The following is a 24,846-nucleotide window of genomic DNA, read 5'->3' as shown; positions in this document are numbered from 1 at the left end:
GAGTTTCAATGCAGTACTGCAGCGAATTCACAAAAATGATGCAGTAACACGAGTAAATGATGTTAAACGGCAGAGAGGATCAGAGCCGGCACTGCCAATCCCACCTGGAGAAAAAACGAGGCATAAACAGTATATCCCATGTAAGATAATATGAGATAAAGTCCTTATTGTGGGGCTCAACCTCAAAGATAAAAGATGATTGATCATAATATGTGAAATAAAAGAAAATTAAACTAAATTCAAAAAGTTCTTTACTTTATTCCAATATCGGTGTTACAGGTAGAGAATATAGCACGCTGTGTGGGTGGGACTACAATGAAATGATAAATTACTGCAAATAACTCAGTAACACAATGAAACTGCAATGTGTGAACACAGCCTAGATGTTCTGCAATAGATTTGGGCGGGGTGGAGGACTGTGATGAACAGCTGAGGGAAAGCAATGCATTCTGGAACCAGTACGGCATTCTGGGAACTGCTTAACCAGGTAGTAAAGAAACACAATACAGAACAACCCCCCCCCCCCTCAAACAAATGGATTTTTGGTAGTTTCAAAACTGGGATAGATTGGTAAGTAATGGTATATGCTTCTGCAGAAGTTCCATTTTTTTCAACCTCTACCTGGAGTTCACCAGTGCTGTACATGTGTGACTGCCACACCATTCTCAGAGGAGGAATGGGTCCCAATGCTTGAGATTGTGGGGCTTCGCAGCAGTAGGACCCCTCCCCCAATCAGAAAACTATTTCCTATCTTGCCCGGCACACCAGTGCTGCTACTTGACAAATGAGGAGAACAGACGTTTTTTTTCTATCGTCTATGTGATGCTGCAAACGGCAAAAAAGGACTTTGAATGGCGCTTTAGACATATGCAAATGACTATAATCAGGAGTAAAAGTGGCAGCTTCCAGTCACGCTGGCTCAGCTCTTCCCCCAGCAGGTAGACATACATTTACTGTATAATGTACTAATGCATATCTCAGGGAAATTTGTTGTTTACTAATATCTTCCTATAATAGCATTTTCTCTTTTTTACATAATTACAATTTTTTTTTAAATTATATATATATATAGATAGATAGATATATAGATACACACACGCACACACTCAAATATAATTTTTTTCTCTAAATAAAAAAACAATATATATAAAAATACACTCAAGATATGAAGGTTTCTGTACTAAGTTACATTTTAATGTAAAAATAAATTTCACGGCAGGAAATATTATGGCTTTTTCACCGACTTCAAGTCGCAGTTATGATACCATATCTTATGAATACTGCACAATTTTCTCATTAAAAATTGATAGACACGTTTTCCCATATTGTCTTGCACAATCTCATTGTACATAATGTATGCAATGTGAGTGGTGCATTGTTCACAAGGCGAGAGCTTCAACAGATAGCGTAGGGTTCACTCTATAATCTGCTAGAGTGCCGTGCCCTGATTTAGAGCTATTGAATAGCTTTTATGGTATTTTTTGGTATTTTAATGATAAGACAGTAACTAATGAAGCTGGCCGACAATATAGACAATGATCTCTCAAGATCCCTATACATACACACACACATATTTGGTCAAATGCTGCCAGACATCTCCTCTGACATCTGCTGTTGGTACAGTCAGGAGGACCACACACACACACACACACACACACACACACACACACACACACACACACACACACACACACAGATGGCTGGCTGATGCTGCCAAAATCGATGGGTTCAGGCCAAATTTGGGTAAATACTTAAAGGGTTTATATCCAGGATTGGAGAAACATGTCTGCTTTCTTCCTAAAACAGCATCACACTTGAGTGGCTCCATTCACTTCAATGGATCTGAGCTGCAATACCACACACAAACTGGAGTGGTGCTGTTTCTGAAAGCCATGTTTTTCTACTTTTGGATACACTAACTAAAGGCTATTTTAACTTGGCCATTTTATAGATTAATTTTTATAGATGTTTAAAATGGCAATGACACCTGTTCAGGTATGTTTTTAATTGGGGCTACACTGCACCCCTGTGGTTGCTCCAGCCCAGATACATTGTGGTATCCTTAGAAGATCATTGGATACTATAAAGATATACAACCCTCTAGTTTAGGTTGCCCCTCATGCAAGGAAAGCAGGGACTTTGACAAGCAGACCCTTACACTGCTCAGCTTTTAATAGGCTGCCAGCTGATCACTGTCTCTATTACACGGACCGATTCGGCAGATTATCACTCAGTGTAATAGGGTCATAAAGATGCTTTCTTTTACACTAAAAATATCACAGTAGCAACTAAAGAACTAAGAAAAATTGAGTATCACTAGCTTGTTATGATCAAATGCAGAGTGTGAGACAGATACATAGGACAAAAGTAAGAAAAGTAAGCAGCCATTAACTTTACATATGTCCTGAAGCCAATAAAGGGACATACCTAAAGAGCAAACTGTGATTTACAAAATGTTTACAAGTAGTTACATAATTCATATAGCGCTATATGCATTCTCTCTCGGCCTAATGGAGCAGTGATACTGCAGTATTTTCAATGCTAATTTAAAAACATCTAGCCTCAGCCAAGAGGAGAGTTCCTCCTTCTCCCTGGAGTGCCATGGATAAGGATGCCTGCCAGAGCTACTACACTCAGTGTAGGAACTTTATAATTTATGGTATAAGCTTTAGAGGGATGGGGCTCTCCTTGGATGCAGTCCAAGACTAGACAGGCCGCGCTGAGTGCATCTGAAAAGTCATTTCTCAGAATATATTTACCCAATGATACAAAACACTGGAGGGAATGGGCTTAGGGAGAAATCATGTTTACATACAGGTCTTACTGGATCACTGACCTCCAGAATAAGGCGGCAGGCAGTTTACTGCCAATAATAAACATGCAGCCAAGATTTATTTTTTAGATTCTAACACTATACTACAGATCAGTGTGGTGTTAATGTGTAATGCTACACAAGAACTATGTGGGCTCAAGCTAGTATTACTAAGGATTACTATATTCAACTCTTACACACACAAATTAAAAATATTTAAAATAGGAAGGGGATCTATATATGCGTACATATACACATGCCATTTTTAAGGTATATTGGGTGAGATTTATCAATCATGATGTAAATAGAAACTGTCTTAGTTGCCCCTAGAAACCAATCAGATTCCAGCTTTCATTTCTCACAGACTCTTTGGAAAATGAAAGGTGGAATCTGATTGGTTGCCGGGGGCAACTGAGCCAGTTTCACTTTACACCATGTTTGATAACTTTCGCCCATAGTGTGCTGTTTCCTCTCCTCACTGATAGGAGTGACAGCAGCGGCAGCCTAAAAAGAGAGGTGGACAGCACCAGGTACAGGGTAGCTGATCCTCCTTTGTTCTGGTAAATGGGATGTGATTTGAACAGCTGGTTCACCCAAACAGGGATTAAACCTCTAAGTGATCCCTACCATGGAACTGGACCTTGAAATACCAGCCACATTTGAAATCGATCTGAAAGTATATTGTACAACAGATTTCACAAGTTATAAGAGGAGTTACATTATTTGTGTATTTTTAGGTAGTTCCAGTTTATAGACCAAGTAAAATAAGAAGGGGACCTAAAAATTGTGTGGTAAAAGTAAGTGAAAAATGTGTATATAACAGGGAACAGGTCATATAGGACTGAGATTTCTCCGCTTCTCAAATCAATTCCTGGTTTTGGCTTCAAAAATCTGTGAGATAAATCTCTGTGTTTAATCACACCATGAAAGTGTAACTATCATCTATGTATCGGTGGGGGTCCAGGTGCTGAGACCCAGCTGATCATTAGAATGAAGAGGCAGAAGCGTTCTACCCCTTCATCTCCACTATACAGAGATGAATTCCAATAACTGACAATACCACCAGTCTACGGAATTATAACGGCAGCCTAGGGAAATTCCGGACGGAAGTTCTGTAGGCTCCATTATAATTCAGTAGACTGCAGTTATAGCAGAGATAAAAGGGCAGAGCGTGCACTGCTGAGTGCTTTTCCCCCTTCATTCTAGCAATAGGTGGGGTTCTCAGCACCAGGTACATACTTCTCACCCCACTGATACACACTTCTGACATGTCAGAAGGTTTTACAAATGATAGTTCACGTTTACTTTAATAGGGAGGAGAAAAGTTGCTGGTAGAAATCTCTGTTGGGTCCACAGACAATACTATTATGCATTAGGGCAGCTAGCACCTTTTTCTCCCAAGATCTTCATACATATGCACACCTGGCAGAGTGTACTTTACAGTAAACACTTTCTTGGTACCATACTTTCCAATAAACAGCCAACAGACTGTCCATACACTGGATCATACCCCATCTACAATAATATATAAGTACGCCAGCCAAAATTCAGAAATTATACTATACTGTGACTTATGTTAGGATCACTTGGCAATTATTTATTTCTAGTACTGAAAGATACAAAACGTTATCATGTCAGCTTTCCCTATACAAATTAGTTGCTTACTCCAAGGATTTATGTATCATTTTGGTTTGCCCTTAGATCTGCAGAGGGTTGAGTTCCATTTACTGAAACATGCACAATTCTCTGGAGTATCATCTTAGCGCTTGATGTATTACCCAGAATACCTCTGTATTTTATACTATAAACTGTTTTCTACTTGCAGTTTATTTATATATTTTATGTCTTAGAGAGTTGTTATAACCCGGCAGAGGAGAGCTGAGCTATACTGTAGGCCAACAGAAAAAAGGTTAAAATGTGTTTGGATTTGTATGAATTTCAGAAAAAAGTATAACCAGAGAGGCTTCTAAAATAAATAATGTCAGAACCTGGTTCAATTTATTCTGGAGTCTGTTTGATCTAAAAACAGATTTGTCACCAAGAGTCATAGTAGTTAAAGAGTCACTGTTTCAAAAATGTTTTGACATGTCAAAAGTTTTGATGGGTCGGATCGGGAGAGCGAGTGGGAGAGGACAGTGCTGCAGCATGTCCTCTCCCCGCTCTCTGTTAGAAAAACATGGGCTTATAATGGAGCCAGACTATTTTTTTTCATACACAGAGCGGGGAGAGGATGCGCTGCAGCATGGTCCTCTCTCCTGATCAGTACAGGTCTGAACACTCAGACCAGAAGTGATCAAAACTTTTGGCAAAGCCTTTTTTACTTGTTAGTTGGTCCTAGGGCATCTTTACATTTTCCTTATAAATATGACTTTCTACAGAATCCAAAAACACTTAGTAACAGAGGATTCCATACTGAATAACACACATAGAATAACAGTTTTTTATTTTTTTTTTGGTCTAGTGGTTTAAACTAGTTTAATTTTTTGCAAATCCAATTTTGTAATTGTATGTGTATTTGCATCTTTTATTTAAGAAAAACGTTTTTCATGTGTCTTTCTGTGGTTTGTGCACACCACAAGCAACTTTACTGTACGGGTCTAAATATTTGTGTGACAGATATTTCACTGAATTTTTGCTTTTGCAAAGATACATTTTTATTTATGGGTACTATAAAATCTTAAGCAGATCTAAGCAGATGGATAAATGATCATTGTAGCAGTGAAACTGCATAAAAGTTGAAAATTTATACCTCTGCCTGTTATAACTGTAAAAATAAGTGTTTAGCATGCACATTTTTCCTGGGACATCACTATTTTATAGTGCAGAATAAAGTCAAAGTTGTGCATCAAACTGCACATATGACTTGAAATACACAGGTATCTGCTAGTAAAAAGTTCTAATAAAAAGCTCATACACAAGATTTTCAATCTCTAGCCCTGTAACAAAACTATTAATTTTTTTTTAAAGATAGAAAAAAACAAGTATCAAGGCGGAAAATGAAAACTTGAGAAAAAAAAAATCACAATGTCTTATGTACATAGAATTTACTTTATTATCTTGAATTTAACTATATAGACTCCATATCCAAACAAACACTTTGGGGGACATTTATTAATTTCCCTGCAGCTCCAGAGCTCAGAGGATTTATGTAGAGGTGCATTGCCTCTACATAAATCCCGTGCACACGGAGCCCGCCCATGCGAACAAAGTAAAATCTACGCCAGCTCAGAGCTGGAGTAGGTTTCACTATTTTTCATCTGAAAAAATGATAAATGTGGCGCATGCAGAGGTCATGCCCCCTCTGCATGCTGCTGGGCCCCCTGTAACACCCCTCCCTGCGCCACTGGAGCAAATAGACCATTTGCGAAAATATGTACACCAATCAGGCCCATCTGCGCTTAGCTTTTTAGAAAATGTCCCCCATTGTGTTGACCTAGCGTTAGTCATTTTTTAATGTAATTTGTGTGCTGTTCAAGGTCAATAGCAACCATGACTTATGTTTATAATGGAAGCTAAGATTAAACATTGCACAGATGCAAATATAGATGCTGAGGTTTCAGGATGGCAAGAAAAAGCTCCACATGCTGCCATTCTTTTGGCAACAGTGACTGACACCATGGCGAACTCTATTAGTACATATGTGCACAAAATATATAGGAGTAGAAGACGAATGAAACTACTGCACATTGCCCAAATACCAAAAGTATAAAATGGCTAAACAACATTATACTGTGCACTAACAACACAAAACACGCTATACGATGCTGAGATAATAATTCAGCTTAGAGGTTGTAGTTAGAGGGCAGAAGCATTTTAAAGGGCATCTATAGATACCTATAAAGGGCATCTATTAGATGTAAGAGTTTAATACCATTGAGTCACCAGTAAGAAAACCAAACCATTTACCATTTATACTAAAAATAAACTAACCTCTTAACCACCGTTATCATTTTAAGTAAGAGCTAACATATGGCCTGCTCTATCATCCGCACACTGCAATGGACTAAAACCACTGTGTGGCCAGATTATGATGAACACTTAATAGCTTTTCATTGTTAAGTAATTGCACAGTAATTCTAAGCACATACTCCTTACTGTTCAGTGTGATGAGTTTCTAATTCTTTTGGTTTTGTATTTACAGGGAACAAATTATTAATACACAATGTTATTAAACTATTTTATATTCATTTAGCTTCGGCGCAACTTATGTTATACAGCTGAATATCTCATCACCATCATAAAGGGGCTAATCCAGGATCAGAACTTATCACCACTTGTTCACGGGTGATAAGTATGTTATTGGTTGGGGTCTGACTGCTTAGACCCCAAAACAATGATCCTGTGTAAATGGATTAGTGGTCGTCCTAGTCATGCTGCTGCACCATTGGGGCTGCTGAAGTTAGTCAAACTCAGTACTCTGCTTGAGAGTATGGAGGACAGCTGTCTCTTAGAATCCATCCATGGGAACAAAGGTATAAACATAGTGACATCCAAGATGTGAAATTCCTCTATGCCTTAACTGTACGCTAAGATTGTTAGACTTTCAGATTGCTGTCTGTGCCAGATAAAATGGGCAAATTATGCTTACTTACCTTGAACGCATACAACCATTTTTAAGCCATATTTACTAACTATGGTATGTCAACTAATTTTTAATAGCTGTTGGCCAACAGTATATCCAGCACCAATAACACCAAGCACAATTTTCCATACCTTTATCGAGAGAAGCTCCTGCCATGTGGTAAAAGCTCAGGGCTGTGTCCACATCATTAATGTTCTTCAGGAAAGTAAAGAAGCTTTCAACTTCCTCAAATGCTAGGCCCTGGAAAACAAACAAACATTCTATTTTGTGTTGCATTTGTTATCTATGGTTAATATCATCATGGCCCAACTGGACTTAAAATTTACCAACAGACCAGACAGGTTAAGGGGTATGTAGGAAATAGTGATCATAATATAATAAATTTCCAGTTGTTTTTTAACAGGCAGTTTGGTCAATGAACAACAAAAACACTAAACACTGAAAGAGACAAAATTTGATCAGCTTAGAGATATTTTCAACCGCACTGACTAAAGGGCTATGCTCACACAATGTTTTTTGTAGCGATAATTATGGCCGTAAATAAAGAACATGATCCTTAATTACAGCTGTATTTTTGCCTCAAAAACATTGTGAACATAGCCTAAAAGGTTAATGCTGAAGGTGTTGGCCCTTTAAAAAATATTGAGGGAGAAATTGTGAAAGGTGATGAGGAGAAAGAATTTATTGAACACTTTCCCACTGTATTCACAGAGGAAAATGAAATGTCAGGTGAAATGCAGAAAGGATTAAGTAAACTCTCCTACAGAATCATTTATCTGACCCAGGAAGAGGTACATGGCTCCTTAACCCTTTGAGGACAGGCCCAAAATGACCCAGTGGACCGCGCAAATTTTGATCTTAGTGTTTTCGTTTTTCCCTCCTCCCCTTCTAAGAGCTCTAGCACTCTATCTTTTCTATCTACAAGCCATGTAAGTGCTTGTTTTTTACAGGAATAGTTGTACTGTGTAATGGCGTCATTCATTTTACCATAACATGTATGATGGAATTCCAAATATATTATTTATGAAGATATAAATAGGTGAAATCGTAAATAAGAATGCAATATGGTAACGTTTGGGGGGTTCCTGTGTCTACGTAATGCACTATATGGTAACAGCGACATGACACTATTATTCTATAGGTCAGTCCGAACACAACCATATGCAGGTTACACAGATTCTCTAATGTTATATATGTATTTTTTAATTAAATCCTTTTTTTTGGCAATTAAATATTAATAAAATGGGCCTATTGTGACGCTTATAACGGTTTTATTTTTTCACCTACGGGGCTGTATGGGGTGTCATTTTTTCCGCCATGATCTCTAGTTTTTATTAATACCATATTTGTGAAGATCGGACGTTTTGATCACTTTTTATTGATTTTTTTAATATATAATGTAACATAAAATCGGTAATCTGCGCACTTTTTCCCCTCTTTTCGTGTACGCCGCTAACCGATCACAATGACGCTTGTTATATTTTAATAGATCGGACAATTACGCACGCTACGGTATATTATATGTTTATCTATTTATTTATTTTTATATGTTTTATTTATATAATGGGAAAGGGGGGTGATTTAGACTTTTATTGGGGGAGGGGCTTTGGGGTAGTGTAATAGTGATTTGAACTTTTTTTTTTTTACACTTTTGAAGTCCCTTTGGGGGACTTCTACATTCACTACTTTGATTTATACACTGATCATTGCTATGCCATAGGCATAGCATTGATCAGTGTTATCGGCGATCTGCTCATTGAGCCTGCCTGTGCAGGCTCAATGTAGCAGATCGCCGATCGGACCGCACGGAGGCAGGTAAGAGACCTCCGGCAGTCCGTTTCAACGATCGGGACCCCCGCAGTCACACTGCGGGGGTCCCGATTGGTAAGTGACAGGGGACTCCCCCTGTCACTTACACTTAAACGCCGCAGTTGCGCCGCGATCGCGGCGTTTAAGGGGTTAATGACACGCGGCAGCGCGATCGCTGCAGCGTGTCATTACCGGTGAGGTCCCGGCTGCTGTTTGCACCTGGCCCCCACCTGCTATGAAGCACGCTCCGCTCCGGAGCACGCTTCATAGCGGGAGAAACACCCAGGACGTAAGGTTACGTCATGGGTCGTCTGGGGACAGACTTCCATGACGTAACCCTACGTCCAGGGTCGTCTAGGGGTTAAATGGATCGTCCCAAGATTACATATAAAATCGAACAATTTTTACAATTTTTTTTTAAAGAAAAGTCTCTAGTGGTGGTGAGCAGAAAGTGCTTCTAGTGCACTGATTTTATTGCAGGCCTGTGTAACAGCAGGGATTACACTGCCGCCCATGTACAAGATGATCTAAGTGTAGGGACTGAGCTACTGTGCGGGCAACGGTTCCAACAAAAGAAAATAGCCTATGTTTGTTTTGTATGTTGGGAAATCATGGATGTGCCTTTGTTCATACATTACAGCAACACAGTGAAAACCTAGCTGAATTGCCCCCCCGGGAAATATAAATATCCGAAAGAGTCTACAGAGCCCTCAATTAAGAGTCTCAAAACACGGGACTAGCCAGATATCTCTCCAAGGCCTTAGCAAAAGGGTGGCTCCCGTAAGGAGACCACCATGACGACCATTTTAAGTGACCTTTTGCATATTTGTTCAAACATAGTTTGTTAGTGACCATTTCTGTGCATTCTGTGCATGTTTTTTTTTTTTTTTTTTTGCAGGACTTTAAATCTATGCAAAAGTACACAACCATCTCAGTGGGCACAGTGCATGTGATGCTTCAGAAAGAGTATTGTGTGTTACAATTTGTTGTTTTATGGTGCGTTCACACCTACAGGATCTGCAGCTGATTTTCTGCAGCAGATTTCATTTAAATAACTGAACACAGCATGCATCAAATCTGCTGCAGATCTGCTGCAGATCCTGTAGGTGTGAACGCACCCTTAAGGGGCACAGCTTAGGGCATTATTACATTCAGAGAGGCACAGTGTGTGACAGGACTATATACAGGCAAGCAGTGTGTGGAGCTGTTGTCTTTAAGGGCCACAGGGAATGCAGAATTATTAAACTAAATAAGTTTGAAAAAAAAAGTTTGATCGCCTATACAGTAAAAATATGCATTATAGTAGTATGAAACCATAATTTCCATTTACAGTCTGTCTGTAGTAACCTGTGTCAGACTGTACATAGAACAATTATGGCATGATGTGAGCATCAATGCACAGAAAATACATCGAACCTGAGCTGCATCAAAGATGTCCAACTGAAGTAATAAATGTAATGGGTGAGCCACAGTACCCAGAAAGATGAGGACTTCCTGGGTATTTTGGAACCCAAAATCAGGGTTACTCAGGGTCCATTTACACAGAAAGGTTATCTGACAGATTACCTGCCAAAGATTTAAAGACAAAGCCAGGAAAGGACTATAAACAGAGATCAGGTCATAAAGGAAAGCCTGAGATTTCTCCTTTTTTAAAAAAAAATCCATTCCAGGCTTTGGCTTCAAACCTTTGGCAGATAATCTGTCAGATAACATTTCTGTGTAAATGGACCCTTAGATGGCTAATGGCTAACCCAATTACTTTCTATGAATAAATCAATAGAAAGATCTCTCATCATCATCAATTTATACCTATAACAAAGGGGCATTTTCTATGACGAGCAAAAAGGAATGTGATTCTTATATGTAAGAGCAGTGAGCGGTCAAAATAATTTCACCAAAAGCATTCAAAGGGGCATAGATGCATTTCTGGAGTGTAATAATATTACAACTTACAGCTGCTGTATTACTTCAAAAGTTAATGTAGAGATTCATTATGATTGCCAGATCTGAAGTCAGGAAGGAACTTCCTTCCCTAAAAATAGGATATATATACACACACACATATATATATTATATATATATATATATATATATATATATATATATGCAAAAGTCTGTTTGTTGGTCAGCTCACCTGCTGTGGTATAGCCGTCGGTGCACGGTAAGACCCGGAGCCAGGGTCACAGCATACCAGAGAAAAAAGTCCAGCACCAGGTCGGCATATACCATTAAAATTCCATACTTTATTAGACAATCTTCACATAGGACAGTAATAAAAGTTTACGCGTTTCAGCGCTTCTCGCGCCTTGTTCACAACTGAAGCATGATACATACAAGCTCATATTGCTATATAAAGGGTAGTGCTGTACATCACATGACTAACCCCCAATTAAGAACCATATAACACATGTTAAAAACTTCACAGGCTTGGAAAGCAGGTTAACCCTTAAGGAGTAAGTTCAAAGTGGGAAGTGAATATAACCAATTTTTCTCATACATCATATAGGTTATTGAAAGCATGGCTAGAAGGTTGCTTACAATAAATGTACCAACAAAACACAGTTATCACTGAACTCAAGGAGAACAGTGAAAAAAATTCCAATGAAGTACTCAATCAGGAGTCTCCACTGATGCCCCCAAAAATTTAAATATGCAAAACAGGAGTCCGTGGAGCCTCGGTTGCGAGTCTCAAAACACGGGATAGCCAGATATCTCTAGCCTGTTGCCACGGGGTGCCTCCATGATAGGGAGAGCACCACACCACCCTGATAAATAGCCCCTTAAGTCCCACTCGGTTGCGAGTATTGGAACATAAATAGGGAAACACCAGGGTGGCCCCTTTTTGTCAATGTCAAACTCAAGGTGCGAGTATTACAATCATGACAAGGGCTTGCCAAGGCAGGCTTCCATCCACAGACAGCCGTTTCGGGGTTTTTGCCCCTCGTCAGTGTGGAGTAGGATTCTGGCTAGTTGGGGCAATATCAAATCGACCAACAAAACACAGTTATCACTGAACTCAAGGAGAACAGTGAAAAAAATTCCAATGAAGTACTCAATCAGGAGTCTCCACTGATGCCCCCAAAAATTTAAATATGCAAAACAGGAGTCCGTGGAGCCTCGGTTGCGAGTCTCAAAACACGGGATAGCCAGATAGAAAGAAACTGCAGCAAGCAAGATACATATGAATTGGAGTTGGTAAAACTAAAAGACAGATTTAAAGAAAGGAAATTTCCGCAAGAAATTTTGGATTCAGCAATAGAGAGGGCAGCATTAGTGAGTAGAGAAGATCTGCTGAGTGAGGAATTGTCTAATAGGAAAAAGAAATCTAAGGACAGATCGGACAATAAACAGGTAGTCTTCGTCACCACCTACAGTAAACAATTTTCTAAAATAAGTAAAATAATAAAAAAATATTTACCACTGTTGTGGCAAGATGACAAACTGCAGGTGATGACGAAAGGAGGAGTCAAAGTAGTGTCTCGCAGAGCCCCCACCATAGGAATGACTCTGTCCCCCTCACTTTATGTTAGAGAGAAACCCAGGGAACAAACCTGGCTAGATGTGAAGGGGTCATATAAGTGCGGACATCAGCGATATATAACGTGTTCACATGTTGCGATTTCCAAAGAAGTAACATCATGTTCTAATAATAATACATATAAAATCCAAAATTACATAAACTGCAATACAACCCATGTAGTTTATGTTGCTACCTGTACACTCTGCAATGTACAGTATGTGGGGTGTACATCCACCAGCCTCAAAATGAGAATTAGGAAACACATATCAGATGTGCGCAATGAGGTGGTGAATGTGTCATCCCTAACCAGACATTTCAGGGAAACCCATGCTGGAAAGGTACAGTCCCTAAAAGTTATGGGCATTGAGAAAATCTGTCCACCAAAAAGAGGAGGTTCTCTGAGACGTAAACTATTAAATAGAGAATCCTTCTGGATATTTAGACTAGGAACGAGAGTCCCAGAAGGTCTGAATTCTAGACATGATCTGATCCGGACATATAAAGGTCTATAAATATATTGTCTGGTGCTTTATATACTACATTTATTGTAAGCAACCTTCTAGCCATGCTTTCAATAACCTATATGATGTATGAGAAAAATTAGTTATATTCACTTCCCACTTTGAACTTACTCCTTAAGGGTTAACCTGCTTTCCAAGACTGTGAAGTTTTTAACATGTGTTATATGGTTCTTAATTGGCGGTTAGTCATGTGATGTACAGCACTACCTTTTATATAGCAATATGAGCTTGTATGTATCATGCTTCAGTTGTGAACAAGGCGCGAGAAGCGCTGAAACGCGTAAACTTTTATTACTGTCCTATGTGAAGATTGTCTAATAAAGTATGGAATTTTAATGGTATATGCCGACCTGGTGCTGGACTTTTTTCTCTGGTGTATATATGTATATATATATATATATATATATATATATATATATATATATATATTTTTTTTTTTTTTAAGGGTCCATGTCTTCTCTTGGATCCAAACTGAATAGAGGGCCTGTGGTTGGGTGTAATATGTGACACTAGATGTGCCTGTTATATTTATAATGTTTTACAATGATTTACAGAGTTTTTATAACAGATAACAGTTTTCATAATTGTTTATATTGTTGAAAGAAGACTATCACCCTAAGTGCACAGATCCGCGCCCAGCAGTACAGCTCTGCTGATATTTATTAGAAGGGACCGGCTGGCGTCTGAAGCCCCGCACTCAGTTCACCAAAAGGACATATTGGCATCTGGATTAAACTGTTAATATAGCATAGACATTGCTGAGGATGGGAGTAAGAAAATTACCTTCATCCTTAGTGCCCCGTGCCCAATTGGAACATATTAGCAGGTTGGATACTTCTAAGCTGCTGATACTTACAGGGAAACTATTTGAGACTATGATTTTACCTTATGTACCAGGTAAGGCTGAAAGCTATGTAAAGGTTATTCTCTTGGATCCGCCTGCCATTGTTTTATCTGCATTCCCTCTTTTCTGCCCCAGACACGTCTTTTTTCAGCCGGACAAACTATGTCAGTATGATATTAATGTCGTGCTTCTTAAGATTATTAAATTATTAAAAAAGATTTACTGTGAACATGGAACTAATTAAATTTGTAAATGTAATTTCCGACCCCATAAATAGGAATCTTGGCAGCGAAGCTGTAATCGGAGATAAGAAATGTTTGGTTTGGCCTGCTATTCAGCAAACTAGCTCAGAATAAACTACTCAAGTGGAATGAAAGAGTTATAGATCAGTGTTAATGGGATTTGAGAATTCTATTGGTATGTTAACATTAGGCCTAAAGGATAGTGCAACAATCTTACATGAGAAGGACAATTGCTGAACATAAATAGTACACAAGCTTGTCTGACACCAGGCTGCCAGGTATTCCTCTTTATTTTCTTACAGCTTTCCTGCCATACTGAATGGTTACCGATACACAGGGACATATTTACAGCTCAAGCTGACCTAGCACTTGGACTGAATACACCGCTTTAGGCTAATTCCACATGCACATTTTTCAGTGAGATATAGATTTAATTGCAGATTCTTCATAAATCTCACCCCTACACACAGAAAGTACTGAAGTCAGATACACAACATAGGGGAATATCACATCCATTAACATACCACCTTATCAAAATATATCACTAATAATTGTAATTTTTTTTAATGTAAAAATGTATATTGTAAGTAATATCTAGAATAATTGAGAAATTTGGACTGTATTTTTTCATCATCTAATAATCTAAAATATTTTGCATGCAATATGGATGCCATATTTATTTTATTTTTTTTTAAAGTAAGTATTAAATCTTTGTATTATGCATTACATTTGTGAGTTGTTAACACGAAATTTAGAGAGAATTTCTGAAGTATAATGTGGAAGTTGTGGCCACACTGGTCTACACTGGCTCCAGAATTTGTTACAGTAAGGAGCACAAACAAAGTAATTTATGGGAAGCTAGGTCCAGACCAATCTCAAAAGTGAAAAATATTAGCTGGGCTACTCAATAACATACCAAAACTGTTCTGCCCCAATTGCAGTAATAAAATGCATGTAGAAAGCAGGGAAGATGAGCTGCTGCTAGACACCCTCAGAAATGTACAGAAAGTACAAGAGTTACCATGATTTTCCCATATTCAATTCACTTCATCAAATACAGAGCAGGAAGGTTGCAGGGAAATAAAATTCCCTGTGGTTGTGATTACAACACATTACCAAGCTCTAATCTGCCATCAAACAGGAGATGCTTTATTTCCTTGCAGTGTCCCTGCTTAGTGTAGTGACTGCTTTTGCTTATAAAGACTTTAGTCTTTAACATACTTTAACCCCTTCCCCCAGCCTGTGTTCTGGGCCTTAATGCCCAAGCAATTAGTTTACTTTACCATTGTCTCTGTAATTATTATTTTTTTTCTGTCCACATAATCATACAAGGGCTCGTATTTATGAAGCATGGAAAAGCGGCTGAAGCCAGGACTATTGGTAATAACATTATATTAAAAAGTTATATATCTTGGGGTGATTTAATTTAAATACAGCTTTCGGACACTGGAGTTCTTTTCGTTTATAAAATTAAAAAAAGAAAACATTTTAATTTCGACACAGCAAAAATCTGTGACTGCAAAACTGCTGCTTCCATCCCTTAAAGGGGTTGTCCACTTTATAGTAAAACTGTTCAGTGTACAGTATTAGTAAGTGTACACACTGTATATACTGACAGCAGCTCCCTGTGTAAAATCAGACTCCCCAACTCCAGGCTGGGCTGCCCTGCTCTGTGGTGAGTCTGTTCATAAGATTGCCGACATAGTGGAGCATGTGACGATGCCCTGCCCCTAAGTTTCCAACACTGTGCCTGTATATGGTGGGCAGAGGGGACGGAGCATGGTCACATGCTTCTCCATGTCGGCCATCTTATGGACAAACTCACCACAGAGCAGCACAGCCTGGAGGAGGGGAGTGTGATATTAGCTCCATGGGGTACACAGGGAGCTGCTGTCAGTAAGTGTTGTGAGTAAACTTACTAATACTGTACACTGAACAATTTTACTATAAAGTGGCCAACCCATTTAACTAGAGATGAGCGAGCAGTCTGAGGTTCAGGTTCGTACGAACCTGAACTGTCTGCTTCTAATTCTCACTGTATCAGGCTGTATCACACTTTACCAGGAGGTCCTCAGGCTGTGTCCACCCTTTCCACAGAGCAGGCAGCCAGCGGGAATCAGTTCAAGTTCGTACAAACCCAAACCTAGGCTGGCTCGCTTATCTCTAACCCTAATATTGTAGAGTTGCTGTGCATTTCAGCTTGATGAAGATTCAGCTGATCTTCAGAGTCTGCATAGGGAGTTAAAGGGCAACTACAATGACAATTTTTCTTTCACATTAACTGGTCTCAGAAAGTGCCAGAGATTTGTAATTTACAATATTGTAGTCCGCAGAAAGTCAGATACATGAGAGCCAGATATCCCACATACATAGAAAAGCATGCCGGTGTGAATGACACCGCTGCAATAATGGAAAAGCTCAAAATATATGGATACTACTGATCTGGGATGAAGCGATTAACACTGCCTGAATATTGGCGAGTTAGCATTATATTATATGTGGTTCTTTAACACGCTAGCTATCCTGTGCTGTCACAAGCAACCTACATACACCAAAAAGGTGGAGAGTCACTATTTTGTGGAGAAGTAAAATATCAATATTTAGTACTATACGTGGGAACATATATGGTTTATGGATATCATTCATTGTTACTACTAACCTCTCCATCCTTGAAGCGTTTTTTCAGCTGCTTTAACATTTGAACGAGTTTCTTGGACTGCACACCACTGTAAGCCAGCAGCATGCTGCCAAACTGACGCTCTGTGATGCGACCATTTACTGGATCTTGGCGCTCAAACTGAAATAGAAAAACAATTACTTTACTATAGAGTCAGAAAGACAGTCATAACATTTCTTACTGTACTTAATATGAGGCAATGTGAAACAACAGACAGTAAGGGAAAAGGTATCATGCAACCACCAGTTTAAAAAAAAAAGGATAATGGTAAAAACAACAACTCAATACTGCTTTCTTAGTATCTAGTATGCACTTTTTGTGCACCATACAGATTACTTATTACTTGGTACATTGTATAGATTTTCATGGTGCTCAGAGGTGATCAGAATAGAAGCCATGATCAAAACAAGGTGGCCAATGACATCCCAGGAGATAACTGTTCTAATTTTGTTCATCTACCTAATAGCAATGGGAAATATAATAAGAAAAAAATAGCCCTGACAGTAAAGATTTGTGTAGACCAAGTTATCTGTTGAATTATCTATCATTCTTAGTATGGCTCTACTAGGCATTGCTCCCACCTAGCCAGATTCCTGCTCCACACTGATGAGGGGCAACAGCCCAAAACAGCTGTATGCGGATGGTTACCTGGCCTTTGTTTTCCCTTGTCATTACATTGACTTATAGGGCCACTTAATATGGTGGTTTTGGTGGTTTCCTTACAGGAGCCACCCCTTGGCTGGGTCCTTACCAGAGGGATATCTGGCTAGTCCTGTGTTTTAGACTCTTTTATGAGGCTCCACAGGCTCTTCTTTTGCATATTTATGTAAATTTTTGGCATAAATAAGTAGCAAGTTTTTGTGCAAAAAAAATTCAATGAGTTTACCCCTTTACATGCCTCCCATCTGAAAAACTGGATGGCCTTTGTGGCAAAGGGGCATGGCCACTGTAGCCCTCTGCATTTACGATAATTTATGCTAGTACCCGGCACAGACATGTAAATGCACACAGGCAGCCACATATGCAAACAGGAGTCTCTGAATTAATGCAGAGCAGCTAATATGGGTGTATAAAACGCCGGTCTTATGGTGCGTTTACACACACAGATTACCCGACTGATTTTTTTTAAGCCAAAGCCAGGAAGAGACTATAAACAGAGAACAGAGGTTATGAAGGGCTGAGATTTCGCCCTTTTTCAATATTTTGTCAGTATTTGTCAACCAAAACCAGGAGTGTATTCAAAACACAGAAAGGCTCTGTTCACACACTGTTGAAATTTTGTGGATGGCCGTTATTTAATGGCAAATAATTGCCGTTATTTTAAAACAAAAATACTGTGTGGGAACATAGCCCAATGATCCTTTCACACACACACAGATTTATCTGACAGATTATTGAAACCAAAGCCAGGAACAGACTATAAACAGAGAATAGGTCATAAAGGAAAGACTGAGATTTCTCCTCTTTTCAAATCCATACTTGGCTTTGGCTTCAATAATCTATGTGTGTAAAGGAACCCTTTAGTTTATTTAATTAAACATTGCTTTTAGGGCAATCAGGGCCCTTATTCTAGTGATTAGTGGAGTCCAAGCAGTCCTGTGGGTATGTGATATGTTGTCATTGTGAGAAAACACCTTTTAAAGGTGCCCATACACATTTAACAGGTGTAGGTCAAACTATTTTTATACAGGTCATTACAGTGTTTTACAATGGGGAGAGGCTGAAAGATGCTGTTAGATTCATCTGGCAACCTCTGGCATCAGTGACCAAGGTAGGACACTGCTGCAGCAACTGATTGGCTGAGTGAGCAAGTATGCGTCCTGACCCTAATCCTGGGAGTGCCGCTCAGCAGGACCATGAGCTCAATGACTGCGGCAGGGGAGGGAAGAGGAGAGAGTAAGTATATGTTATTGGTGGGCCTCAACACTTTAAAATCATCAAATTGTCACTAACTCATGATGTTAGCATTAAATAGTGCGGAGAAGCAAATGAACAGTGTGAGCCATGTTGATGTGTGGCCAAGCCTGCTTTTTTTTTTTTCTCCATGGAAATAGTAAATTACAAATCTATACAACTTTCTGAAAACAGTTGATTTGAAAGAAAAAGATTTTTGCTGGAGTACTCCTTTAAATCACTGACTGGATGAACAGGCAATCCATCAGCCAGGTTGTTACATCACTGGAGGAGATTCAGGAGGCCGTCGGGGGACCATGAGCAGTAAAGCAACACTCTAGGGGGAAGGAGGATGGGTAACTAGAGCTTCTTTATTATGTTCCCTCCTGTCCTTGCCTGCAGCCAATGTTTTATGTTGGTTCGTACAGGGCCGATTCTAGCTTTTCTGCTGCCTGAGGCGAAAATTAAAATGGCGCCCCCCCCCCCATGCTAGAATCAATTGTGTAGCAACTATTCACACGTCGATACCTCAGCTATAAGTAAACTTATTTTCTCATTGTGTATTATGATGTTATGCAGAACCTCATAATACACCTCAGCTGCTGCAGAACCTCATCATACACCTCAGCTGCTGTAGAACCTCATAATACACCTCAGCTGCTGCAGAACCTCATCATACACCTCAGCTGCTGCAGAACCTCATTATACACCTCAGCTGCTGCAGAACCTCATCATACACCTCAGCTGCTGCAGAACCTCATCATACACCTCAGCTGCTGCAGAACCTCATTATACACCTCAGCTGCTGCAGAACCTCATCATACACCTCAGCTGCTGCAGAACCTCATCATACACCTCAGCTGCTGCAGAACCTCATCATACACCTCAGCTGCTGCAGAACCTCATCATACACCTCAGCTGCTGCAGAACCACATAAGCCTCCTACTTTATAAAGAACCAGTGTATGAACCTCTTATGTACTGCAGGGTGTAAGTGACAAAAACTTCACTTACAGGCTGCAGCACAAATATAATTAAAGGGCATAAGAGAAGGAGAGGTCTTCTTCACTGCGCTGCACTGGTGACCCCTGACCTCTGCACGGAGCCCGCACATTTTTCTACCTACTGGCAGCTGGAGATCGGAGGTCAGGGGTTATCACTGTACAAGAAGTGAAGAAGCAGACCTCTAATTCTCTGAAGCTCTTTAACCCTTTGTGCTGCAGCCTGTAAGTGAAGTCTGTGTGACTTACACACTGCAGTACATGAAGGGGTTAAGTACTCTGACAGGCTCTGGCATGGTCGCTCCAGCACAGGGTCCAGGAAACGCTGCAGCCGTACTGAGACCCTGTCTGTGAGGTAAGGCAGAGAGGCAGGGGGTGAAGGAGGGGTACGGATCGTGCTGGTCTGAGAGGCCACGGTGAGACACTGTCTCTGTGGGGCAGGAGGGGTGAGCAGAGCTAGGCCATGCTGTGCTTGGGTGGGGGTGGGGGGCGCCATTGCCACTCACTCTGCAGCATCCCCCCTGCCCACCCGCTCACTGTGCAGCCTCCAAGTGGACACAATAATAAATTAAAGAACACTTACTCTTCTCCTCAGCTGTGTCTTCCTTCTTCTGGGGCCTGGCTTCCCTCATCTCCTTCTCCTTCCCCTTCCGGCTCCTCTGAGGTGCGTCGGAAAAGTGACGTCAGCCATCAGAAGTGTGCTGTAACAGACGTGCCTGCGCATGGCACGTCTGCTAAATGGATGTGATTGTAAAGGGGCTGAGCTGGGGGGAGCTGGACCCAGCCCCGGAGTGCAAATGCCAGACGCAGACGCCACTGGTGTCAGGGAAGGTTCTGCCGCCCCCTGCAGGACCCCAAGAGCTGCCGCCTGAGGCGGAAGCCTCAGCCTGCCTCATGGCAGAAGCGGGCCTGGGTTCGTACTACTCCTTTAAAGCAGAATACTAGAGGAATCAGTCTGCTTACACAGTGACCCATAGAAAACTCAATGAAATCAATTGTATTTGACCTCTGAGCTCAGGCATATGAGAAACTGTAGACACACGAGATAAGGGGAGCGGACAACTCTTAAAGACATATTAATGCATAATTTAGTCTTTAAAAGTGTTACACAAAGCATAGTAATACATCAAAGTCATGCTGGCAGTTCACTCCTCTGCACACTGCGCACCACTAGAATTTCTATTTTGTCTAAAACCCAACTCCTAACTGCTGCTATTACCATTACTTGATATACGGTCTGTATTACAAAAACTCTGCATGTACTATACATGAGGACAGAAATCAGTAGAATGGGTGAAAGCTGGAATACTAGAACAGTAAAAAGATAAAATTATCCTCACATTTTAACATGATTATCACACCTACACTTCTGTACCAATCGCTATAGACAGAATTAGACAAACTAACAGATCTAAGGAGCTAGTTAGCCTTAGATTTCTATGGTAAGTTGTTGGTAATAGATTTAAAAAATGAGAAAAAATTCCCCTCTGGCTACACAGGATATCTCAGCCCTCCTTAAAGGACCCATGAAGATAACGTTTTGCAGCAATATTTCATAGAAGTAGATGAGTAATGAAGCAATGATGTTGAATTAATGTCGGTGAAAACTTTGTGAGAATACACTTGAATGGGGGAGGGGAAAAAAGTGAAATCCCTAACCTTAAGAAGTCTAGATTTCTAGTTAAAACACACATAGTCTAGGTCATTTTCATGAGAAGACCCAACTCAAGAAACTGCTCAGGTGCAACGGTCAATATATTGGATTTATTAAAAAAATTAGGGTAAGTTTGCACACGCTGGAGCTTCATTGCAGTAACACAATGAAGGATGGCTGGACGTCAATAAAATGATACTCTAACGCAATAAAAATGCATGCATGAACACAGCCTCAGGCCATCTTACAAAAATTTCCAATATACTTTATTAATGGCATTTGTCCCCTCTGTATGAAAACTTTGCTTAAACATGCACCCTCACTCCACACATCCTAATCTGTCACTGATCTAAGATTCCCATACACAATAGCTGGGCAGTAGCATAGCTGCACTATCCCGCACTGTACCTGGTGTTCTCTATGTCTAAACAGCTTTAACTGACAGTACAGTGTCAGGAACAGTCTGCTACTGTCTATACACAGCTGACTATGGGCAGTAGCAGGGGATGACCGAGCAGTTCCTGCAATGCGCCCTAGGTGCTGTTCCCTATGCACAGTAGGTAATGCTATTGTGTGATAGCAAGAACCAGAAACAAGGAACAGTACAGCTTTGCTACTGCCCAACTCAGAAACCTTTTCTTTTCTCTTACCACGCATGACTTAATGGTATGGAAGTTCCTGTCTGCCATATAAGACTTGCATCAGCGTCAATCTAAAGAACAACATTTGTTGCTATATTGTAGCAATTAAAGGTGCCAAAATAAGGTTTTGCAAAGAGAAGGAATTGTTAAAAAAAAACCAAAAAAAACATAAGACCGACCAAAACAGAAAATAAAGAAGAAGATTTGGGAGGAACGCTGGAGGAGATAAATCAAAATGTGTTTAATTCTTAGACAGTTTAAACTTAAACTGGGCAGTTTAAGAATGAACCTAGTTTATATTTGCTCCATCTTTTAGTTATTGCTTTTGACTTCATTTTATGTAAAAATGTATTTACCCAGATAGTAAAACACCCAAGGGTGTGTCCCAGCCAGCCCCTCCAGCAGCGGCAGCCAGCCTCATACCCGATTGTCGCCTGCACAAACACCCCCCTTCCAGCCAACACCTCCAGCAGCAGTAGCTATAGCCAGCCTCCCCCCCTCGAACCTCAGCTGATGCATTCCCTTATTCTTTTCATGGAGCTTTTTACATAAAATTCAGAAATCAGTGCATCTACAGAAATTTAATTGCCCTACCAATGAAGTTTGTCCCCCAGAACAACCAATCCCCCCCCCCCCCACATTCCTCCATATGAGGAACTACAACTCCCAGCATCATGCCCAGCAGGACATAGCTAGTTGGCAGTTGTAGTTCACCAGCAGTAATGTATACAGCTGTAGTCATGATATGAAGATGGCTTGCTCTACAGTACACAAACGCTGGCTCTATACTGCTGAGCACTGTGCTGGGAGTTCCTCAGCAGCTATCAGTAACATGACTGCAGAGCAGGCTTAATGTTACTGATGGCTGCTCAGGAACTACAACTCCCAGCATAGTGTTCATGAACTGCAGAGACAGCCAGCTCCACACCTCTGCTGCAGCTCTTAGAACTACATCATCATAAGCTATGCTACATCATGTACCAATCAGGGAGAAGCTATGCATGATGGGAAATGTAGTTCCCTGTCAGGCGCCATCCTTTATATAGACTGGCTTTTAGTAAGACTTTGACAAATAGGGGCCACCCTGTTGTTTCCCTATTTATATTACAATACTTGCAACAGAATGGGACTTAAGGGGCTACCTACCAGTCTGGTGTGGTGCTCTCCCTATTATGGTGGCAACCGGCTAGAGATATCTGGCTATCCTGTGTTTTGAGACTCACAACCGAGGCTCCATGGACACTCTTGAATATTTAAATTTTGGGGGCATTAGTGGAGACTCTTGATTGAGTACTTCATTGGCATTATTTCACTGATCTCCTTGAGTTCAGTCATTACTTTGTTGTTGGTTGATTTGTCATTGCCCCAACTAGCCAGAATCCTGCTCCACACTGGCGAGGGGCCAAATACCCCGAAACGGCTGTCTGTAGATGGATGCCTGCCCTGGCAAGCCCTTGTCATGATCGCAATACTCGCACCTTGAGTTAGACCTTGACAAAAAGGGGCCACCCTGTTGTTTCCCTATTTATGTTAAAATACTTACAACCGAGTGGGAATTAAGGGGCTACCTATCAGGGTGGTGTGGTGCTCCCCCCATCATGGAGGCACCCCATGGCAACAGGCTAGAGATATCTGGCTAACCATTGTTTTGAGACTCGCAACGGAGGCTCCACGGACTCTTGTTTTGAATAGACTGGCTTTTACCTCAGGAGCGGCAGCAGCTAGAAAGACAGGAGATTGCTCAAAATACTCAGGAGGACTTCATTAGAACAACTAGGATTTAAGAGAGTGTTTCATTTTTTACCTCCTAGGTAAAATACCCCTTTAAGGCTGGGTTTACATACATCAAGCAGTCCGGCTCCCTTCTTTTACCAGAAACTAATGACAACTGCTGCCAAAATTTTTTTTTCCCGTTACCCATCAGTTGTTTAAGACGACGGATGGAGGAATGCTGCAATATGTGTTCTTCTATCCTTCGTGTCCAGTGTCAAGATTTAACCACCGAACATATTGAATTGTCCTATTGAAATGAATGAGATAATTTCAAATGTCAGTTTGAACAGAGACAGGCTGCCTAATATTTGTAAAGGGGGCCTAACTTCATGCATTAAATCAATAAAAGCTGCATACTTCCCTCCCTTGTTCCCTCTGCAACAGCAATGGTCATATCATCTAGTCCCCACTATGGTCGCGAGTATCCTAAGCCACCCACTCAGATACTGGCTGAAAGGGGATCAAAATGTAATCGGAAGAAGCAAAAGACAAGGCTGAAGATCTGACTACGGCAGCAATGGGGGAGGTAAGTATGCATTCTTTTATTATTTTCATGTATGGGGGAATGGAGTGAAGAACTAGCTTTCTCTGGAAAACCCCTTTAATTAGTTTAAGCATTATTATGGGGTGATAAGGAGATATTATCTGCTGATAAAATGTACTCCCTAGACCTTTTCTGTAACTAAAATGCACAAGACCTATGTTACCGTTTCTTCAACACGCAGTTTGTCCATTTACTGCCTGATAAGGATGAGCTCGCCACTGTTAATCTTTGATCAAGTAATCCCTGTACAAAGGCATTCGCATCTATTTCTAGACACTTATTGTACTAGAATAAAGATACTAGACTCCGGGGTATACACTCATATGAAACGAAA

At 40.4% G+C, this 24,846-nt stretch overlaps 1 protein-coding gene across 1 annotated transcript in view; it reads right to left on the bottom strand.

Moving 5' to 3' along the window:
• Nucleotides 1-24,846, bottom strand: part of MICU1 (mitochondrial calcium uptake 1) — a 190,604-nt gene that overhangs the window by 24,729 nt on the left and 141,029 nt on the right. Inside the window, exons 9-10 of the mRNA XM_069980528.1 lie at nucleotides 16,990-17,127; nucleotides 7,526-7,634 (exon numbers count right to left, since the gene is read on the bottom strand). Coding sequence (XP_069836629.1) covers nucleotides 7,526-7,634; nucleotides 16,990-17,127 — 247 coding nt within the window. The remainder of the gene's footprint in view (nucleotides 1-7,525; nucleotides 7,635-16,989; nucleotides 17,128-24,846) is intronic.

The sequence above is a fragment of the Dendropsophus ebraccatus genome, chromosome 8 (genome assembly GCF_027789765.1).
Source record: "Dendropsophus ebraccatus isolate aDenEbr1 chromosome 8, aDenEbr1.pat, whole genome shotgun sequence".
NCBI classification, from domain to species: Eukaryota; Metazoa; Chordata; class Amphibia; order Anura; family Hylidae; genus Dendropsophus; species Dendropsophus ebraccatus.
Note: the sequence above shows the minus strand (reverse complement) of the source record. Positions and strands in the feature narration are given on the sequence as shown.